The 17,893-nt window shown below is 38.2% G+C and overlaps 1 protein-coding gene across 1 annotated transcript in view; it reads left to right on the forward strand.

Annotated features, from left to right (window-relative positions):
• Positions 1-587: 587 nt before the first annotated feature.
• PDE4DIP (phosphodiesterase 4D interacting protein) overlaps positions 588-17,893 on the forward strand; it is a 233,670-nt gene continuing 216,364 nt past the window's right edge. Inside the window, exon 1 of the mRNA XM_074263257.1 lies at positions 588-957. Coding sequence (XP_074119358.1) covers positions 938-957 — 20 coding nt within the window. The 5' untranslated portion in view covers positions 588-937. The remainder of the gene's footprint in view (positions 958-17,893) is intronic.

A 17,893-nucleotide genomic window follows, 5' to 3' on the forward strand; every position in this document is an offset into this window, starting at 1 on the left:
GGAAGAAGAGGAGGAAGGAAAAGGAAGGAAAGAGGAGGAAGAGAAAGAAGAGGAGTAAGAGGAGAAGGAGGAGGAGGAGGAAGAGGAGGAAGAGGAGGAGGAGGAGGAGGAAGAGGAGGAGGAAGAGGAGGAGGAAAAGGAGGAGGAGGAAGAGGAGGAGGAAGAGGAGCAAGAGGAGGAAGAGGAGGAAGAGGAAGAGGAGGAAGAGGAGGAGGAGGAGGAGGAAGAGGAGGAAGAAGAGGAGGAGGAGGAGAAAGAGGAGGAGGAGGAAAAAGAAGAGGAGAAGGAGGAGAAAAAAGAGAAAAAAAGGAAAAAAAGGAAGAGGAGGAGGAAAAAAAAGAAAAAAGAGGAAGAGGAGGAGGACGAGAGGGGGAGAAGGAAGAGGAAGAGGAGGAGGAAGAGGAGGAGGAGAATAGGAGGGGGAGAAGGGGAGGAGAATTCGCGGGATGCAACCTGGGCAGATTGTGCCGGGAGCTCCGCCTCCCCTCGTGGCTGACAGCTCAGCTGGTGCTGAGCAACTCCTGCCAGCCAGTCATGTCTCAGCCTGGGAGTGTGTATGTGTGAGAGAGAGAGAGAGTGAGTGAGTGTGTGCGCGGGCGAGCGTGCGCAAGGACGCAGTGTTCAGCTCCTGCTCCCCAAACAGCTCCCGGCTCCGCTCCTCTCGCTCTGCTCCCCTTCCAAAGTAAAGCTTCCTGCCCAGAACAGTCCCTCCCTTGTGCCTGCCATGCCCTTAGAGACCCGCCACGTCGGATCGGTTTTTTGAGCCGGCCTTGAACTGGGGCTTTGCTTTAACGGGCAGAAGGATCTAGACTAGTAGAGGCTCCTGCCTTTAGCTCCCAAAATACGTGGGCAAGTCTTCTCCTTCTCTTCTTCCCCGGCTGCTCCCTTTCTCCAATGAGAAGCGGCTCCCTGAGGACGAGAAGAAAGGGGCTGAAAGATGGAGCAGATGTGGACGAGGTGAGTCGCCCCTTCTCTTCCCTCACTTTGTCCCTAGACTCTCCCATCCTTTCAAGCGTCTCCAAGCGTCGTCTCCTAAAGCTCACCTTGCTGCTCCTTATCTTATCCCTTTCCTCTTTCCTTTTCCTCATCTTTCTGTCAGTCTGGGGGCTGACACAATAATCTGATGTCATCCCTCTCTATTGTATATTTCCTCTCCTGTTGATGCTCTGACATTCCCAGACTCAAAGCTAAAAATACCCACCGTCTTTGCCTTGGAGTTTACACAAAGCTGGGTTTTTCAGCCACGTATGCTTATGAAGAAATTTCCCCGAGATGTGGAGTAGTTGAGTTTCTGTGTAGGAAGAGCTCTTGCTGACAATTCAGCCTCTTTTCCCCCTTGCCTACTTTCTTCCTGCTCTCCTCAGCCCCTGCCACGAGCCATCAAGGCAGATGGCTCCCTGAATGGTACCCTGCTCTTTCATCTCCAGGGGCGGGTCTAGCTCGAATTAGTCTTTGGTAAAGAGGGAGACTAGTTTGAGAGAGACAGAGATCTGTATCATCCCGTTAGGATTGGGGGGGGGGGTGCTCAATGTAGTCCATTTCTCCTCTAGCCATAGCCCCATTCATCCCCTGCAAAGAAAACTTTAGCAGAGTAATTTAATTCTGAGGATGCCCCGGGAAATGATTTCCTAGCCTTTACTCCATTCTACACACCCCTTCCAAAAGCCCTGGAAATTCATATTTGACTTTCCTTCTTCTACCAGAAAAGCCCAGGGGAATGCTGCTTTTCTACTTCTTGGTTCTTTCCCTTCCCCTCTATGGGATCTGTTCCTGGGAATGTTGTTGTTTGTCCTTCGTTCTGGAAGAGGACCGTGACATCAGGGAGGTGATGGCAAGATATGCTGGTGAATTGAATTTAAGTAAGGGAGGGCTGTACAAAGTCACCAACCTCACTGTCTCCTTCGGAGCCATCTGGGCACAGTGGCAAGATATAAATCAGGATGACTGGAAATGGAACTGGATGCAAAGAGGTCTTGAGCTTTTTAAGCTAAGGTCTTAAAAAAAAAAAAAAAAAACAAGTCTCAGTTTGACTGAGGCAACACTCATTCAGTGATTAAGGCTGGGTAAGAAATGAGGTAAGAAGACTTTAAAAAGGAGACGTGTTCAATTCAACAACTATTTCTAAAGGACTTGCTATGTGTATGGCACAGTATTTGGATGCTGGGATCCAAGGAATGGAGAGACTATTCTTGCCTTTAGAAAATATGTTTTATTGGCTCAGTCAGAAGGATGAAAGAAGGAAGAGACTGCCTTCCTTCCTGTATTGTTCCCCTGACTCTATTGCTTTAACAATCAAATATAAAGTCCTTTGATTAACTTTTTAAGCATTTTTATAACCTGACTACAACCTATCTTTCCCATCTTATTGACAATTACTTTGTTGTCCTCTGTGGTCTAGCTGTTCCTTTTTGCTGTTCCTCTCATAGGATAGCCCATTTCCTGAATCAATCTCTTGACTGTCTCTTCTGCCTGGAATGCACTTTATCTTTATTTCTGACTCTTAGATGTTCTTGTTTCCTTCAAGATTCAGTTTTAACACTTTCCTGATCCTTCCCCCTTTCCCCAGCTACTCCAAAAAGTACCATGTGAAATTCTATATATATTTTATACATGCTTCTATATGTGCATGTTATCTCCCTCATGATAAAATGTAAGTTTCGTGAGAATGAGGATTTTTTTAAATCTCCAATACCTAATCTAGTAGATGCTTGATAGATGCTTGTTGATTGATTTCCCTATTAGATGTGCCAAACACATGGCCTTTATGTGCACCCAGCAATACTTTGTAGTGCAGCCCAAACTAGATTAAAATGTCTATGTTTTACAAAAATAAATACAAATGCAATAAAACATAGATAACATTACATTTTAAAGCTGCCTTCTGGGATCCATATATATGAATCAATGGCCTCTTTAAATTCAACAACAATGCTCTAGATAATTGATACCGAAAATTGTTGGGGTAAACAAGGGAAGTGAGAGAATAAGATTGATTCTAATCCCACTGAGAATGAATTGGTTCTGAAGATGCTCTGGAGATCTTTCCTAAAGCATATTTAGGAATAGTTATCACTCTAATCCGTTCTAGAGTTCTAGAATAATCCTAAACAGCTCGTTCCTAGGACAGGAGGTGGACTAAAGCTGGGTTGTTTGACTCTGGACTCTCACCAGCTCTGGGGTTAGGGTGATTAATTACATGCCTGAGTTTTTGAGGTCCATCTTCCTCTCTCTCCTACCATAGGCAACAACTAGCCTTTGAGGTTGACAAATTGTAGCATGCTAAACTCCCAGGGTTGGTTCTGGTAACATTCAATCTATATCTAAGATTAGTAAAACTCTAGTAACAGCAGATGCCTCTGACTGAAATGATGTTAGAGTAGCATTCTAGTCTAGAGATAACACTTGGAATGAGTTGCCCATTCAAATGTGGTGTTAGGAAAGAGCTTCCAAAAGGCCTGATAAACACTTAGACAACTTTATAACCACTACAATCATGTTGTAAAATTACTTTTAGGTAGGTACAATCCTAATGCTTATCTGAGCAGCTCCCAGCACCTCTCCCTAAACTACTGAGTGATGGCAGATGGTTGCTAATAGTCAGAAAGAAATGGGGCAGTTACTTCAGGTTACTCATTATTCCCTTCCCCATTTGGGTGGAAACTTTGTGCTTTTATTCAGCAGAAAAGAGAAATTTGGCTTGCCACAAATCCTTTGTTTATTTAAAAAAAAATTGTCCCAGTCAAATGACTCTGAAACACTATGAAGAGATGCTGCTGATTAAAGTGCAGTGAGCAAAATTTTACACTTTTTCCAATTTTTTTTTCAACTTGTCACTTACTGAGTCAAGGTTTGCGTGTTGCTGCTTTGAGAACTGATTTAAGAGAAGAGGAGGAAGGATGAGAATATCCTCTGTGGAATTACAGATTTAGAGCTTGAAGGGATTTCCGCCTAGGGATTTTTAATCTTTTTTATTTTATGGATCCCTTTGGCAGTCAAGTGATGCCAATGTGTCCCTTCTCAAAATAATATTTTATATACATAAAATAGGATTGCAAAGAAAATCAACGGTTGACATACTGTTATCAAAAACATTTTTCTGTTAAACTCGTAGTTCCAGATTAAGAACTACTGATCTAGTGGAAATCCTTGATTTTACAGATGAAGAAATTGAGACTCAGTTTGCCTTCAGAGATTGGCTGATACTTATCACTTGTGTGACCTCAGTTAACTTCTCTTGGAATCATTTTCCTCATTTATTAAAGGGAAGGGAAATTGGACCAGAAAATTTCTGAAGTCCTTTTCAGCTTCAAAATAATGATTCAATATTCAAGTCTAAGGTAATACAGGTAGTGAATAGTAAAGGTGGGATTTGACCCCAAGCCTGGGGGTTCCAAATCCAAGAGTTCTCTGCTTTCTTTTCTCCTCACTGTTAGCCCAGTCTTCAGTGAGAGAAAAAGTACACTTACTATACTTAGATTACATTCCACAGATATCCATTGGGAGTATATTTGTCTTTAACCTCTCCTAAATTAAACTGCTAACCTAAGAGAATCAGGGAGTTGCATTTTTTCACTGGCTTCTCTTGTTTATAATGCTGTGGTTAAAACTCAGTTATTAATATAGGGTGGTAGGTATCTGTAAATAGGGATAGTAAATGAAGAAGTAAACAATTTATTCAGGTTTATTATAGAACTGGAAGGGACTGCTGAGGCCATCCAGAATAGTTCTCTCATTTTACAAATGAAAAAATAGAAGTCTTCCCTGAAGTTAATGACATTCAAGGTTACATGAATTTTTACTGTGTAAATGTTAGAGCCAGAGATAGCATTCTTTCTTTCTTTCTCTTTTTTCCTGAGGCAATTTGGGTTAAATGACTTGCCCAGGGTCACACAGCTAAGAAGTATTAAGTGTCTGAGACCAGATTTGAACTCTGGTCCTCCTGAATTCAGGGCTGGTGCTCTATCCACTGAACCAACTAGCTACTCCAGAGCCAGCATTCTTTACCCTCCACATGGTACCCTGGAATTGGCCACACTTTTGCTAATGATACTTTTCCTAAGGGTGTAATATACATGGGTACTCACATTTTTATCTTTTGATTCAGTGGATGGATGAATATCCAGTTCTCTTGGGAGCTATTAAGCGGATGTCTTGAACTCAGACCTATAATTATGATCTATTATTTATAAGTGACTCTTTAGCTTCTCTCAAACACATATTTTAGTCAAATATGTATGAATCATTGTAATGGCTTTTGCAGCATCCAATTCAATTCAATAAACAGTTATTAAGAGCCAACTAGAGTGCGGCAGGCACTGTGTTAGACAGACTCCAGGGATACAAAAAGAGACAAAAGACTGTCCCTGTCTTCATGGAGCTTGCTTCATGGAGTCTAATGGGGGAGGGAGAAAACATGCAAACAAATATCTACAAAACAAGCTGCAGACAGGATAAATAGGAAATAATTAATGGAGAGATTGGGCAAAGCTTCCTGTAGGAGGTGGGATTTTAATTGGGACTTAAAGAAAGCCAGGAAAGTCAGTGGTAAACTGGAATGGAATGATAGAATGGAAGAGGGAGAGTGTTTCAGGCAGTTCAACTTTGAAAAGGTTCTCTCCTTAGCATGAGAAGGAATATTCTCCATTTGCTTTTTCTTTTTCTTTTCCATAGTTTTAAGCTTTTTTTGTGTGTCTAAAGAATAACTATCCTTTTCCATGTTCTCTGAAATTCTAAGATCCTGAAGCTTTCCTGTATTCCCATTCTTCATTTCACTGACTCTTTTTCATGTATTAGGACAATCTGGACTTCTGTTATGGAGTGACCAGGCAATGTAGTGGGTAGAGTTCTAGACCTAGAAACAAGTTCAAATCTGGTTTCAGATGACATTTCCTAACTGTGTGACTCTGGGCAAGTCACTTCACTCTCTTTGCCTCAGTTTCCTCATCTGTAAAATGAGCAAGAGAAGGATATGGCAAAAACCACTCCAGTATCTTTGCCAAGAAAACCACAAATGGGATCATGAAGAGTCAGGCACGACTGAACAACAATTAAACAACAAAGGATTTCTGTTTCGCCTTCCTTCAGCTGAGGCTGGTCCAGAATGGGAGTGCAGGGAAGGATAGTAGGAAGAGTTATTTTCATCCCTGGTGTGAGTGACCACTTGCTTCTATATAGGGCAGTTTTCCTGGAGTGGGTCAGTGAGTGAATTTTCAGATGTTCACACATAAAATTGCAAGGAATAGTTTCTCTTCAAGAACCTCTTGAAGTGACAGTTAAGTGATTAGCTCAAGATAATGGCAGTGATTAAGAATAGAGCTGACATTCAGATTCAGGTCCTAGGACACACATATGGACATAGTATTTTCTCTTTCTGCTCCAATCCAGAACTCTCTTTTTGGTTTTCTTTCTTCATCTTATTCTTTTTTTTTTTTTACTTTGAAACTAATTAGGAGATAAAACTAACATCTCCATAACATAAAAGAACAAAAAAACAAAGATGACTGCTTATGAAACTGCAAATCTATTATGTACAACTTGCCATTCCTTCTAACATGTAATAAATTTGTCATGTAACTTTTTCTTTCTTTTTTTCTCTCCTCAGATGAGACACACACATACACACACACACACACACACACACACACCACACACACACACACACACCATGCAATCGTATACTTCTGTTTATCAATTCTTTCTCTGCATTCAGATAGCATCTTCCTTCATGTCCTTTATAATTAATTTGAGTAATTATAATAGTCAAAAGGTTCTTAGAAATTTTTTCAGCCTCTGATCCTGAATCTTGTAGGGTCCCTAGATGTCCTGGTCATGTTCAGAGGTTCTGAGATACAGAATTTGGGGGGATCTTGGGGGCTATCTAATTTAATCCTCCATTTTACACTTGAGAAAACTGGCACCTAAAAAAGGATGAATAATTTGACTAAGGTTCCATAGTGTTAGTAGGAAACCAAGTCTTCTGACTCCAGAAGTAAAGCTCTTTTCTCTGGTTTGTATTCTTGTTTTGCTGCTTTCTCTGTTACACTGTCTACTCCATCTCTCTCTTTGTCTGTTTTTTTTTCTGTGTCTTTGTCTCTGGCTGTCTTTCTCTGTATGCCTGTCTCTGTCTCTGTCTCTTTCTGTGTGTGTTTCTCTCCTTTTCTCTCTCTCTTGTTCTCTCATGTTCTTTCTCTCTCTTATTCTCATTCTCTTCCTTTCTCACTTTCTTGGTCCCTAATGCTTTCTTTCTTTCTTAGTTTCTTTTTTTCTCTCTGCCCTCCCTCTTTCTCATTCTTTCCCCCTCTCATTTTCCTTTGTCTGTGGGTCTATCTGTCTCTGTCTGCCTGGTTTTGTGTGTGTGTGTGTGTGTGTGTGTGTGTGTGTGTCTCACATACACACAGTGCCCCTAAATGAAATTTATCAATATTTTAAAAATAAAATAAAATTTTAATCTGAATTTTTAAACACATAAGATGGTTTCTGATTAAAAAAAAAACTCAATATAAGTGAAATCAGAGAAAATCTAGAGACATGGATTCAAGGTTTTATTCTGCCACTTTGGCCATTCCATTCTCTGGGCCTCTATTTCCTGAAGATGCATGGTTAGAGCCAGAAGGAACCTTGAGCTCATCTATTCCAATATTTTAATATACTAAAAGAGAATACTGATCTGGGGCAGTGGAATGTTGAATGCTACATTTGATGTGAGAGGACCTGATTTCTAATTCCAGTTCTACAACTTTAGCAAGCCATTAATTTCACTTTATCTCAATTTCCTCATTTGTCAAATGAAAGATCTGGAGTAGGTGACTTCTAAGGGTTCTTCTAGTCCTAAATATATGAACTTATGGCTTTTTTTTGGGGGGGGGATTTAAGATGACTTGTCTGTCACACGGTCAGTATTGTCTGAGACTGGATTTGAACTCAGATCCTCTTAACTCCAAAATTGGTATTCATAAGTTGAAGGCAGCTAGGTGATACAGTGAATAGAGCATTGTGACATTTTTATAATTCTTCAAGTTCTATTTAGTCGTCATTTGTGGGATGAATGCTGAACTAGTCATTATCTGTTATATCTCACATTCTTTCTCTTATTCTCATTCTCTTGCTCTCTCATGTTCTCTTTGTTTCTTGGTTTCTTTCTTTCTCTCTAATCTGATCTCTCTCTCTCCCTTTCATTCTTTCCTCCATTTCTCTCTGTGTATATACATATATATATATATATATGTGTGTGTGTGTGTGTGTGTGTATGTATATATATATATATATATATATGTATGTATATATATATATATACACACACACTATAGTCTTAGTATTTCAAGTGGGAATACAATGTTTAATTCATAGAAGTTATAGAATCTGAAATTTTATAGGGGCTTTAATGATCATCTAGTTATAGCTATAATTAAATAGAATTTTTTTCAGATTCGTTCCTCCTTATGTCTCCCAGGCTAGAAACTCATTGACCACTCATGGACTTGACCTCAATGAAGATTGGACACTTTGACTAATTCTGTTACAGACATGGGCTGGTTCACCCCTCATTAGGCAGTCCAGTGGTTCCTGTGCTCCAAGGGATGACCAAATTAGTGCCAGATTTAGTATGGCTTCCCAATTGCCTTTAACTCTTTTGCAGCTTAAATCTCTCAAACTCAAGCGTTCTATCATCCTCTGTCTCCTAGAAAACTACAGGCAATGTGTCACCATGAGTCAGGAATCTTTGCCATAATATCCATGACAAATAAGTATCCTGTCGAGCCTCTACCTGAAGATCTGTGGTGATGGTGAATTTAAATTTACAATCTCCAAGGTCTTTCATTCCACTTTCAAATAGCTCTCATTATTAGGAAGTTAATTATGTGGAGTTAAAATTTAGGTCTTTGCAACTCCTATGCAGCTAGATGGCATAGTGGAATAATATTCCAGATGCCATTTGAACAGAAAATGTTTTGAATAATATATCTGTATTCATTTGACTAAGATTGCAGTAGATTTCTTTTTGGCTGTCATGTCTGTTGTTTCAAACTGATCTTGTGGTTCACTAAGACCTTCAGATTGCATGAATGGTTTAAAAAAAAAAATAGAGCCAAACCTGCTCCATCTTATACAAATTCACAAGGTTGTTGTGAAGATCAAATGAGATAACATATGTAAAGTACTTAGCTCAGTGCCAGGCTCTTAATAAATGCTTCTTCCCTTCTTTCTTATCCTTTATACATTTGGTTTTTTAAACTCAAATATATTTATTTATTTATTCTTATTAATATTCTTATCCTTTTTACCTTGTTAAATTTGGTTCATCTTGCTAATCTTTTGGGAATTTTTGCTTCTCCATTCACATTTGATGGATCTGATGGAAGTATCCCTTCCAGCTTTGTGTTGTCTTCAATTTGCTAAGAATGCTTTTGATGGCTTTATCCAAGTCACTAATAAAGGTATCAGCATGGGGACATTGAGGTATGCTACAAGAAACCTACCTCTAGTTTGACATCCACCAATGACTTTTTGCATCATCTGATTATTTAACCAATTCTGGATCAATAGATGAGATATCCCTTTTGTTGTCATGGAATTTAGTCTATTAAGGGGAAAAGTGGCAAACATTACTACAATCAATGCTACCGTGTAATAAATTCTTTAGAGTATTGCAAAATAAAGTGCTATATAAGAACTGAATGATCAATCAGGCAGATAAGCAAGAATTTCAAGAAGGTACCATTTGTATTGGGCTTTATATAATGAATAAAGCTTTATCAGGCAAAGAGCAAAAGGAAGAAGATTCTAGGCAGAGGGAATTATATGATTAAAAGGTGAGGAAGGAGGAGAATGCAATCAAATTAAATTAAATTAAGCTCTGTGTGCTTGGGGAATAAATAGAAATGAACAAGAATCCCTGCTGGGGAACTGGCAATCTACTGGGGACTGTGGAGTGACAAATTAGACATGCCCAATGTCAGATCCTAGAAATGTGAACTATGTAGAGAACTTTAGGGACTCAGGAAAAAGATTCATGGGGAAAGAAAGAGTATAATCCAGGAGGATAAAATGAAAAATGTAATCATAAAATGAAAGCTACTGGATTGATTAGGAGCAATCAACTCAAAGATGAGTATAGATATATAATGTTACATATGCCAAGAATAGTGCTTGTCACTTTTGATCGTTTCAGTTGTATCCAATTCTTTGTGACCCCATTTAGCGTTTTCTTGGCTGAGATACTGAAGAGTCTGCCATTTCCAGCTCCAGCTCATTTTACAGATGAAGGAATTGAGGCAAACAAGGTTAAATGACTTGCCCAGATCACACAGCTAGTAAATGTAAGAGACCACATTTGAATTCAGGAAGATGAATCTGCCTGATTTTAGATCTAGCACTCTATTGGCTGTGCTACCTAGCTTCCCTGCTTGACATAAGATAAATGTTTCTTCATTCATTCAATTACATGATACTTCATATTTCTAGTTTCTCTTCAAGTGAGCAAAGCTTTAAGAAGATGTTAGCAATGAAATTTCATGTTAGTCTAAGGGATGGATGTTATTATTTCCATTTTCCAGATAGTAAAATTGAGGAATTGAAGGGAATACTTGAATTTCCCAGGTTAGTCAAGAAGTCAGAAGTCATGATAATTTAGAAACCACATCTTAGAAAGGCAGAATCATATTCAATTTAGCACTCTCCTGTCAAACATATATTAAAATCCTATTAGTGCATGACCATGTGTAATGTTCTTCTCTAGAGTGTAATGTTCTCTGGGAGCAGGTTTTTTTTTGGGGGGCTTCTGGAGGTGACCTTCTTTTCAATTTAGTATAATAAACCCGAATGCAGCCAGGTATTAAAGTCCAAATCCTTTATTTTGTCCTTCAAAGTCTTATCTCCTTCACTTGGGGCTTGGCAAAAGTAGCCAAGAGGCCTTAGAGGCCTTCTGTAGTCTTGGTTCGGAGAGCTTAAGCTGCCTTCTCTGGCTTGTGAATCTCCTCAACTGAATACTGGCTGAGGCTCAGAGCTTCTAGTGGGCTTCTCTTCTCTGACATCTGAATGTCCCCAATGGCTCCTAGTTTATATAAGCTCTCTTAAAGGTGTGAATCTTGTAGAACTCTAGGAAGTACTAAGTACATATCATTGCCTCTATCAATTCCAGTGATTTAGCACTTTGTAAGAACCTTACCAACTACGGGCAAAGAAAACTTAATCTCTGAGTCTCCATACCTTTATATGTAAAATGAATATGATCCCTGTAGTAACTCCCAAGTTAATATGTAGTTAAAATAAGATGAGGTTTTGTTTTGTAAACTTTAAAAACACTAAATAAAATATCAGTTATTATCTTCTGAGATAAGGAAAGGACTAGTAAGCCTTAAAATATTATAGAGATAAGAGATGTTATTGTTATTAAATGGAAGTATCTCATTAATTAACATTTACATCGAGCTTTAACGTTAGCAAAGCAATTTACATAATTATCCTATTTGTTCCTCACTGGAATGATGTGGAGTGAGCAGATACTTGATGCACTTCTCTTTCAAAACTAGAGGGGCTATTTCAGGGAACAGTTTTATGTGTGGAAGGAGGGGGAGCACATCTGTTTTTATACCTAGCTCATGAGGGCATCCTAAGAAACTTAATGGGTAAGGTCAGACTTGGAGTCATGGGTACCTGGGTTGAAATTCTCTTTCCCCTGTGATCCTGGGCAAATCAAGCTCTCTGGATCCCGGTTTTCTCATATATAAAATATGGCTAGAAAGATCTAATCAAATAATATAATAACTGTAAAGTGTTTTGTGAAGATCCAGTCAAATAATATGATAATTGTAAAGTGCTTTGTAAAAACTTGAACTAAGTTTTTATCATCTTCATCATCATCATCATCACCACCATCACTATCACTATCACTTTCTTGTGGGGAAAACAGCTTGCCTACAGTCTCCTTTCCTTCCCCACTTTTTTCAGTCCCACAGAGTTCCTGGATCTCCCTTCAACTCTTGAATACAATGTAGCAGCACTTTCAGACAAATTCTCAAAGATAGCAATTGGAAACAGTTACTCTTCCTTCTTAAAATGGTCTGCTATAATAAGAGGTAGGAAGGTCTTCAATTGTGGTTTCTCCTTCCCCTTCCAACTTTCCCCAAAGTGAATGTTATAGGTACCTGGCACTAATGGAGCAGCCTTCCCATTCCAGCTGTTAGAGATTGTCATCCCAGAAACCTGCCTCCCAGAGTGCTCCATTTGGCCCTCGGCATTCCCAAAGAATAGAGTTTTGTGATGGGTGGAATTGCTATCTCGTTGAAGAGAGTGCATTGTTAATGTACTGATGACAAGCTGAGATACACTTGTTCGTCCAGGCTAAGAAATGAGTCTGTCCCTTCTTGGCAAATCTTGACCAATTAAGTACTGGCATTCCCAGAAGTTATAATGATGGGTCTTGCTCTGAAAAAAAAAATGGAGACTCATTTGAATATAAATTTATATTTGATTTATATACATTTATGCAAATTTGTATTTATGTTTAATTTATATAAAATTATAATAACTTTATTTATTTATAATAGTATTTTATTTTCCCAAAATACATGTGAAAATAGTTCTTGACATTCAACTTTATAAAACTTTGTGTTCCAGATTTTTCTCCTGTCTCCCTTCCCCTCAAGACAGCAAGCAATTTGATAAGTTATATTTATTTATATAAAATTATGTTTACATTTATGTAAAATTCTTGATCTTTGCATCTTTTGCTTTTGCCTTAGATAACAGCATAATTGTTATCTTTGTGCCAAAAAGGGTGCTTGCTGTCCCATATGATAGAAGTTACAGTTGTGGGGGACGGGGTGCTAGACTCCCTTATCCAAATTGACTACTCAGAGGCATCTTCAGATATAAACAGAAAGCATTTATTCAGTCCTTACAAGAAAAGGTCCAAGCACACCAGCTAAGCAGACACAGAGCTTCTCAGCTCAGTCTCTTAGCATGATGTGTGACCCTGGGCCCAGAAACAGGAAATCAGTTATATAGCAAGACTTGGTTGGGTTCACTGGATGGATTGAAAAGGAAGTAACCATTGACCAATGGTCAGCAATGCTGTCTACTTCCTGTGGACCGAGTAACTTCCTGAAGCTTAGACCTAGGGTCTGACCTTTTCTGTCTTCTAGCCCTCTAAAAATAGGGATCAAGTAACTTTCTGAAACTTAGGCCTAAGGTCTGACCCACTCCATCTCATAAACTTTTTGAGAAATCTTTACTTGGTCCCATTCACCATCTTTTGGCAAACTATGTAAGAAGAGAGCAAACTGAGCTATGAAAGAAGGAAAATCTCAGAAGATTCCCTATTGGTTTTTCGCTTTTTAATGAGATATGCCTTTGTTCTTATATCTCCTATGATAACAGAGTTAGATCTGAATGGGATTTTAGAGGTAATCTAGTCCAAAACCTCTATTTTACTGATCAGGAAACTGAAGCCCATAGGGAAAATGACTTGAGATTTGAATCCAGGTACTCTCATTACAAATCCAGGATGCTTTCTACTATACTCCCCTCCCTTCTTGCCTGTTGGCAAAGACTCAGTTGATAATCATGGAAAGGCTGATGAGACCAAGTAAATCTTTTTGGAGGCTCTTGGTATAGGCTGAGAAAGTGACTTGGATGGCTCATCTCAGGAGAGGCCCAATGCTTACCATTGCCTTTACCTACCAATCAGGGTGATCACTTGACATCAAATATCCTGTCAAGAAATGTCAAATTGTAGGTGAGCCTATATTTGAGGGTAGGGATTGTTTAGTTTTTGTCTCTATCACCTGGCATAGTATCTGGCAATAAATAGCTCATTTTAAAAAAATGAATGAGTAAAAACACATTTATTAAATGCTTTCTGTTTACTTGTCATTGTGCTAAACAGGACAGAAACAAAAACAAAATCAAAGACAATTCCTATCTTTTGATTTCTAGAGACTAGGATTTAAAATTAATATTCATCTCAGAGGCATATAATATTACCTTTGTTTTGAAACTACCAGTACCCCAGGGTCTAGGATGGCACAGAATCCTTCAGCAGCAGGTCAAATTTAGGAAAAATCTAAAGCAAGTGAGCAGATTGAACTGGAAAGTTATGAATAGAAATGGAAGCCCAGAAATTGCTCCCTCGGGGCACCTTTGCTCAAAATGTCTTTGTTTCTGAACAGGCTCCACTTGTGAAAGCCTAGAATGCAGGCGCTCTCCAGGTCAAACTTTCACATAGCAAGAAAGTAGGCCACATTTCTCACTCTGCATCTAACCCTTGTATATTTACTTGAGCAGAGAAAAGGGATTTTTTTTTTTTTGGTATAGCAAAAGAGACCTATTTCATTTCTGCTGATGTAAACACCAACTCTCGATTCTTGGCTGATAAGCTCCTAGGAGATCATGCTTAGGATTTATGTGTATATGTCTAAGGTGTTCCAAAAGTCTCAGTGCCATCTTAAGCTAATAAAGCTTATTTAGAATTTCTGGGACTTCATAGTAAAGTGGGGAAATATTTAGGAAGACAGTCAAACTCCTTTAAGTTTATTATGTCTTGAATGTCCAGAGGCACAAATACTCAAGGGTGGGCATTTAGTAAATATTAAGCCAAGGAGTTTGATTGTTTTCCTAAATACTTAGCTTTATCCTTATCAATCATGTGGAATGATTTATAGGATTTTCAAAATCCTATAGAGGCTATTTCCCTTTATTTGGGGGCTTAGGAAATATAACATAGCTAAATATTTGTCTCCCTGGCCCTCCTTTTAAGGTTTATTTAATATATTTTTTTTAATATTCCAAAATATCTAATTGAGGCAGCCAGGTGGAAAATGAGTTGTATTAGCTCAAACTAGCTGTATGACTGTATGACTTTGGGAAAGTCACTTAACTTCAGTCTGCCTCAGTTTCCTCCTCTGTAAAATGGGGATATAATAATATCTTATCTCACAGGGATGCTTGAGATCAAATGAGATAATATTTGTAAAGTGCTTAGTACAGTGCCTATCACATAGTAGACATTATATAAATATTAACTATAATTATTATCAATCAGTAAACATTTATTAAGTGCCTACTAAGTGCCAGTAACTGCTAAGCTTTCAAGTCTAATTGTGGAAAAAATGTACAAACAGATATTTACAAATCAAACTGTATACAGGATGAATAAAAAATAAACACAAGAGGAATGGTCCTAAGAATAAGAGGAAATGGGAAAGCCTTCCTATAGAAGTGAGGATTTAGTTGGGTTTTAAAAGGAAGCCAGGGAGGTCAGTAGTTGGAATAGAGGAACATTTCTGGCATGGGGAACAGCTAGAAATATACAGGGAAAGAAGAGATAGAATATCTTGTGTGTAAAACAGTCAAATTTAAGAATTATTATTTTTTCCCCTGAGGCAATTGGGGTTAAGTGACTTGCTCAGGATCACATAGCTAGGAAGTGTTAAGTGTCTGAGGTCAAATTTGAACTCAGATCCTCCTGACTTCAAGGCTTAATAATACTTATATTATATAAATAATATAAAATAAATTATGTATTTATTAAAAATAAAAAATTTAATTTATGATAAGTATTGTGAAAATTTTAATATCCATTTTTTAAAATTAAGTTTCATATTTTCTCCTTCCTTCTTTCTTTTCCCTCCTCCTTGAGAAGGCAAGCAATTTGATAAAGATTACACAAGATTCTGAAACCAAATGAGAACCCACTTAAGTTATTTTTCCTTTGAGAACTACAATGAGGTCATGGACCCTGGAGTTTTCAAAGTGGCGTCTCATAATTGACTGCAATAAAGGCCTTCATTAGGTTGAGAAGTATAACCCCTGGGAGCCTTTGTTTGGCAATAGTAAAAGTATCAGGACAATAGCAAAAATATCAAGGCAGATTAGTCTTGTTCTCTGCACTGCTCAGATTAAAAGTGAAGAATTGTTTTCAGCTGCATTGTAAAAGGGACAGTGACAACACTGAGAAGGCATTATTAAATGCCAGTTTTGGGGGAAATGGGGTTTTGGTAGGCTTAAAGTTTAATATGAATTGACAATGTAATGTAGCAAACAAAAAAAATCAACAAACGTGCCAGGCACTGTACTAAATTCTGAGAATACAAATACAAATACAAAATAAATAAGGAAAAGCAAGATAGCCCCTGATTTCTTTTTTTTTTTTTTTTTTTTTTAACAATTGTATTGAAATATTTATTCACATGTTTTTTTTTTAATTTTCTGGACCCACATTAGCCCATGTATTAGGTGATTTCTAATCTTCCAACTTCCAATTCTTTTTTTTTTTTTTTTTTTTTTTTATTATTATATATATATTTTATAATATTATCCCTTGTATTCATTTTTCCAAATTGCCCCCCTCCCTCTATTCCCTCCCCCCGACGACAGGCAATACCATACATTTTACATGTGTTACAATATAGTCTAGGTACAATACATGTGTGTGAATATCATTTTCTTGTTGCACAATAAACATTAGAATCCGAAGGTACATGCAACCTGGGCAGACAGATATTAGTGCTATCAATTTACATTCGCTTCCCAGTGTTCCTTCTCTGGGTATAGTTATTTCTGTCCATCATTGATCAACTGGAAGTGAGTTGGATCTTCTTTATGTTGAAGATTTCCACTTCCATCAGAATACATCCTCATACAGTATTGTTGTTGAAGTGTACAGTGATCTTCTGGTTCTGCTCATTTCACTCAGCATCAGTTGACCTAAGTCTCTCCAGGCCTCTCTGTATTCCTCCTGCTGGTCATTTCTTACAGAGCAATAATATTCCATAACCTTCATATACCACAATTTACCCAACCATTCTCCAACTGATGGACATCCATTCATCTTCCAGTTTCTAGCTACAACAAAAAGAGCTGCTACAAACATTTTGGCACATATATGTCTCTTTCCGCTCTTTAGTATTTCTTTGGGATATAATCCCAGTAGTAGCGCTGCTGGGTCAAAGGGTATGCACAGTTTGATAACTTTTTGGGCATAATTCCAGATTGATAGCCCCTGATTTCAAGAAGTTCATTTTATAATAGCAGAAATAGTATTGCCAAAAAATGTGTTTGAGATATAGAAAATACAAATTGAAAGTGAACTCAGAGGGAAAGCACTAGGAGTTGGGTTGGGAGAAGGCTTACAGAAAGTAGGGCTTTAATCTGAGTCTTGAAGGGAAGCAGAGGAGGAAGCATATTCACAGGCAGTGAAAAGACACATTTGGAATATGGATTGTTATGTGCAAAAATAGTCAAGAATATCCTTGTTGCTGGATTGTAGAGTATGTGAAGAGGTCAAATGTCAGAAGATTGAAAAGGTTAAAGGGGCTAGCTTGTGAAAGGCTTTAAAGGACAGACAGATTATATATTAACTCCTGGATGAAATGGAGAGCTACTGAAATTGGAATAGTGGGAAGAAGATAGTGACATGATCAAATTTGTGTTTTTAGATTACCTTGGAAGTTAAGTACAGGATAGATTCAAATGACCAGCCGACTAACCAGAAGCTATTTCAAATCTAGGTGTGAGATGATAAGGGTCTATCTCACAGTGGGTCTCACATGGGAAGAAAGAAAGGGATGTGAGACATGTTGGAAAGGCAGAAATGTTGGAACAAATTGGATAAGTGGAGTGAGAGTGAGAAGTTGAGAATGATAGATTTTGAACCATGGTAACTGGGAAATGGTCACTTTTACAGGAATGGGGAAGTTGGGAAGAGAGGGTTTTGGGGAAAAGATAATGAATCCAGTTTGGGTCATGGGGTTTGAGATACCTCTGGGCCATCCAATCCAAAATGTCTTTATAGCTGGTGACATGAGATTGGAGGTCAGGAGAAAAGTAAGCTCTATAGTACAGAGCTCTGGGAATCATTTATATAGAAATGATAATTGGATCTAAGGGAGTGATG

This window comes from Sminthopsis crassicaudata, chromosome 4 (assembly GCF_048593235.1).
Source record: "Sminthopsis crassicaudata isolate SCR6 chromosome 4, ASM4859323v1, whole genome shotgun sequence".
NCBI classification, from domain to species: Eukaryota; Metazoa; Chordata; class Mammalia; order Dasyuromorphia; family Dasyuridae; genus Sminthopsis; species Sminthopsis crassicaudata.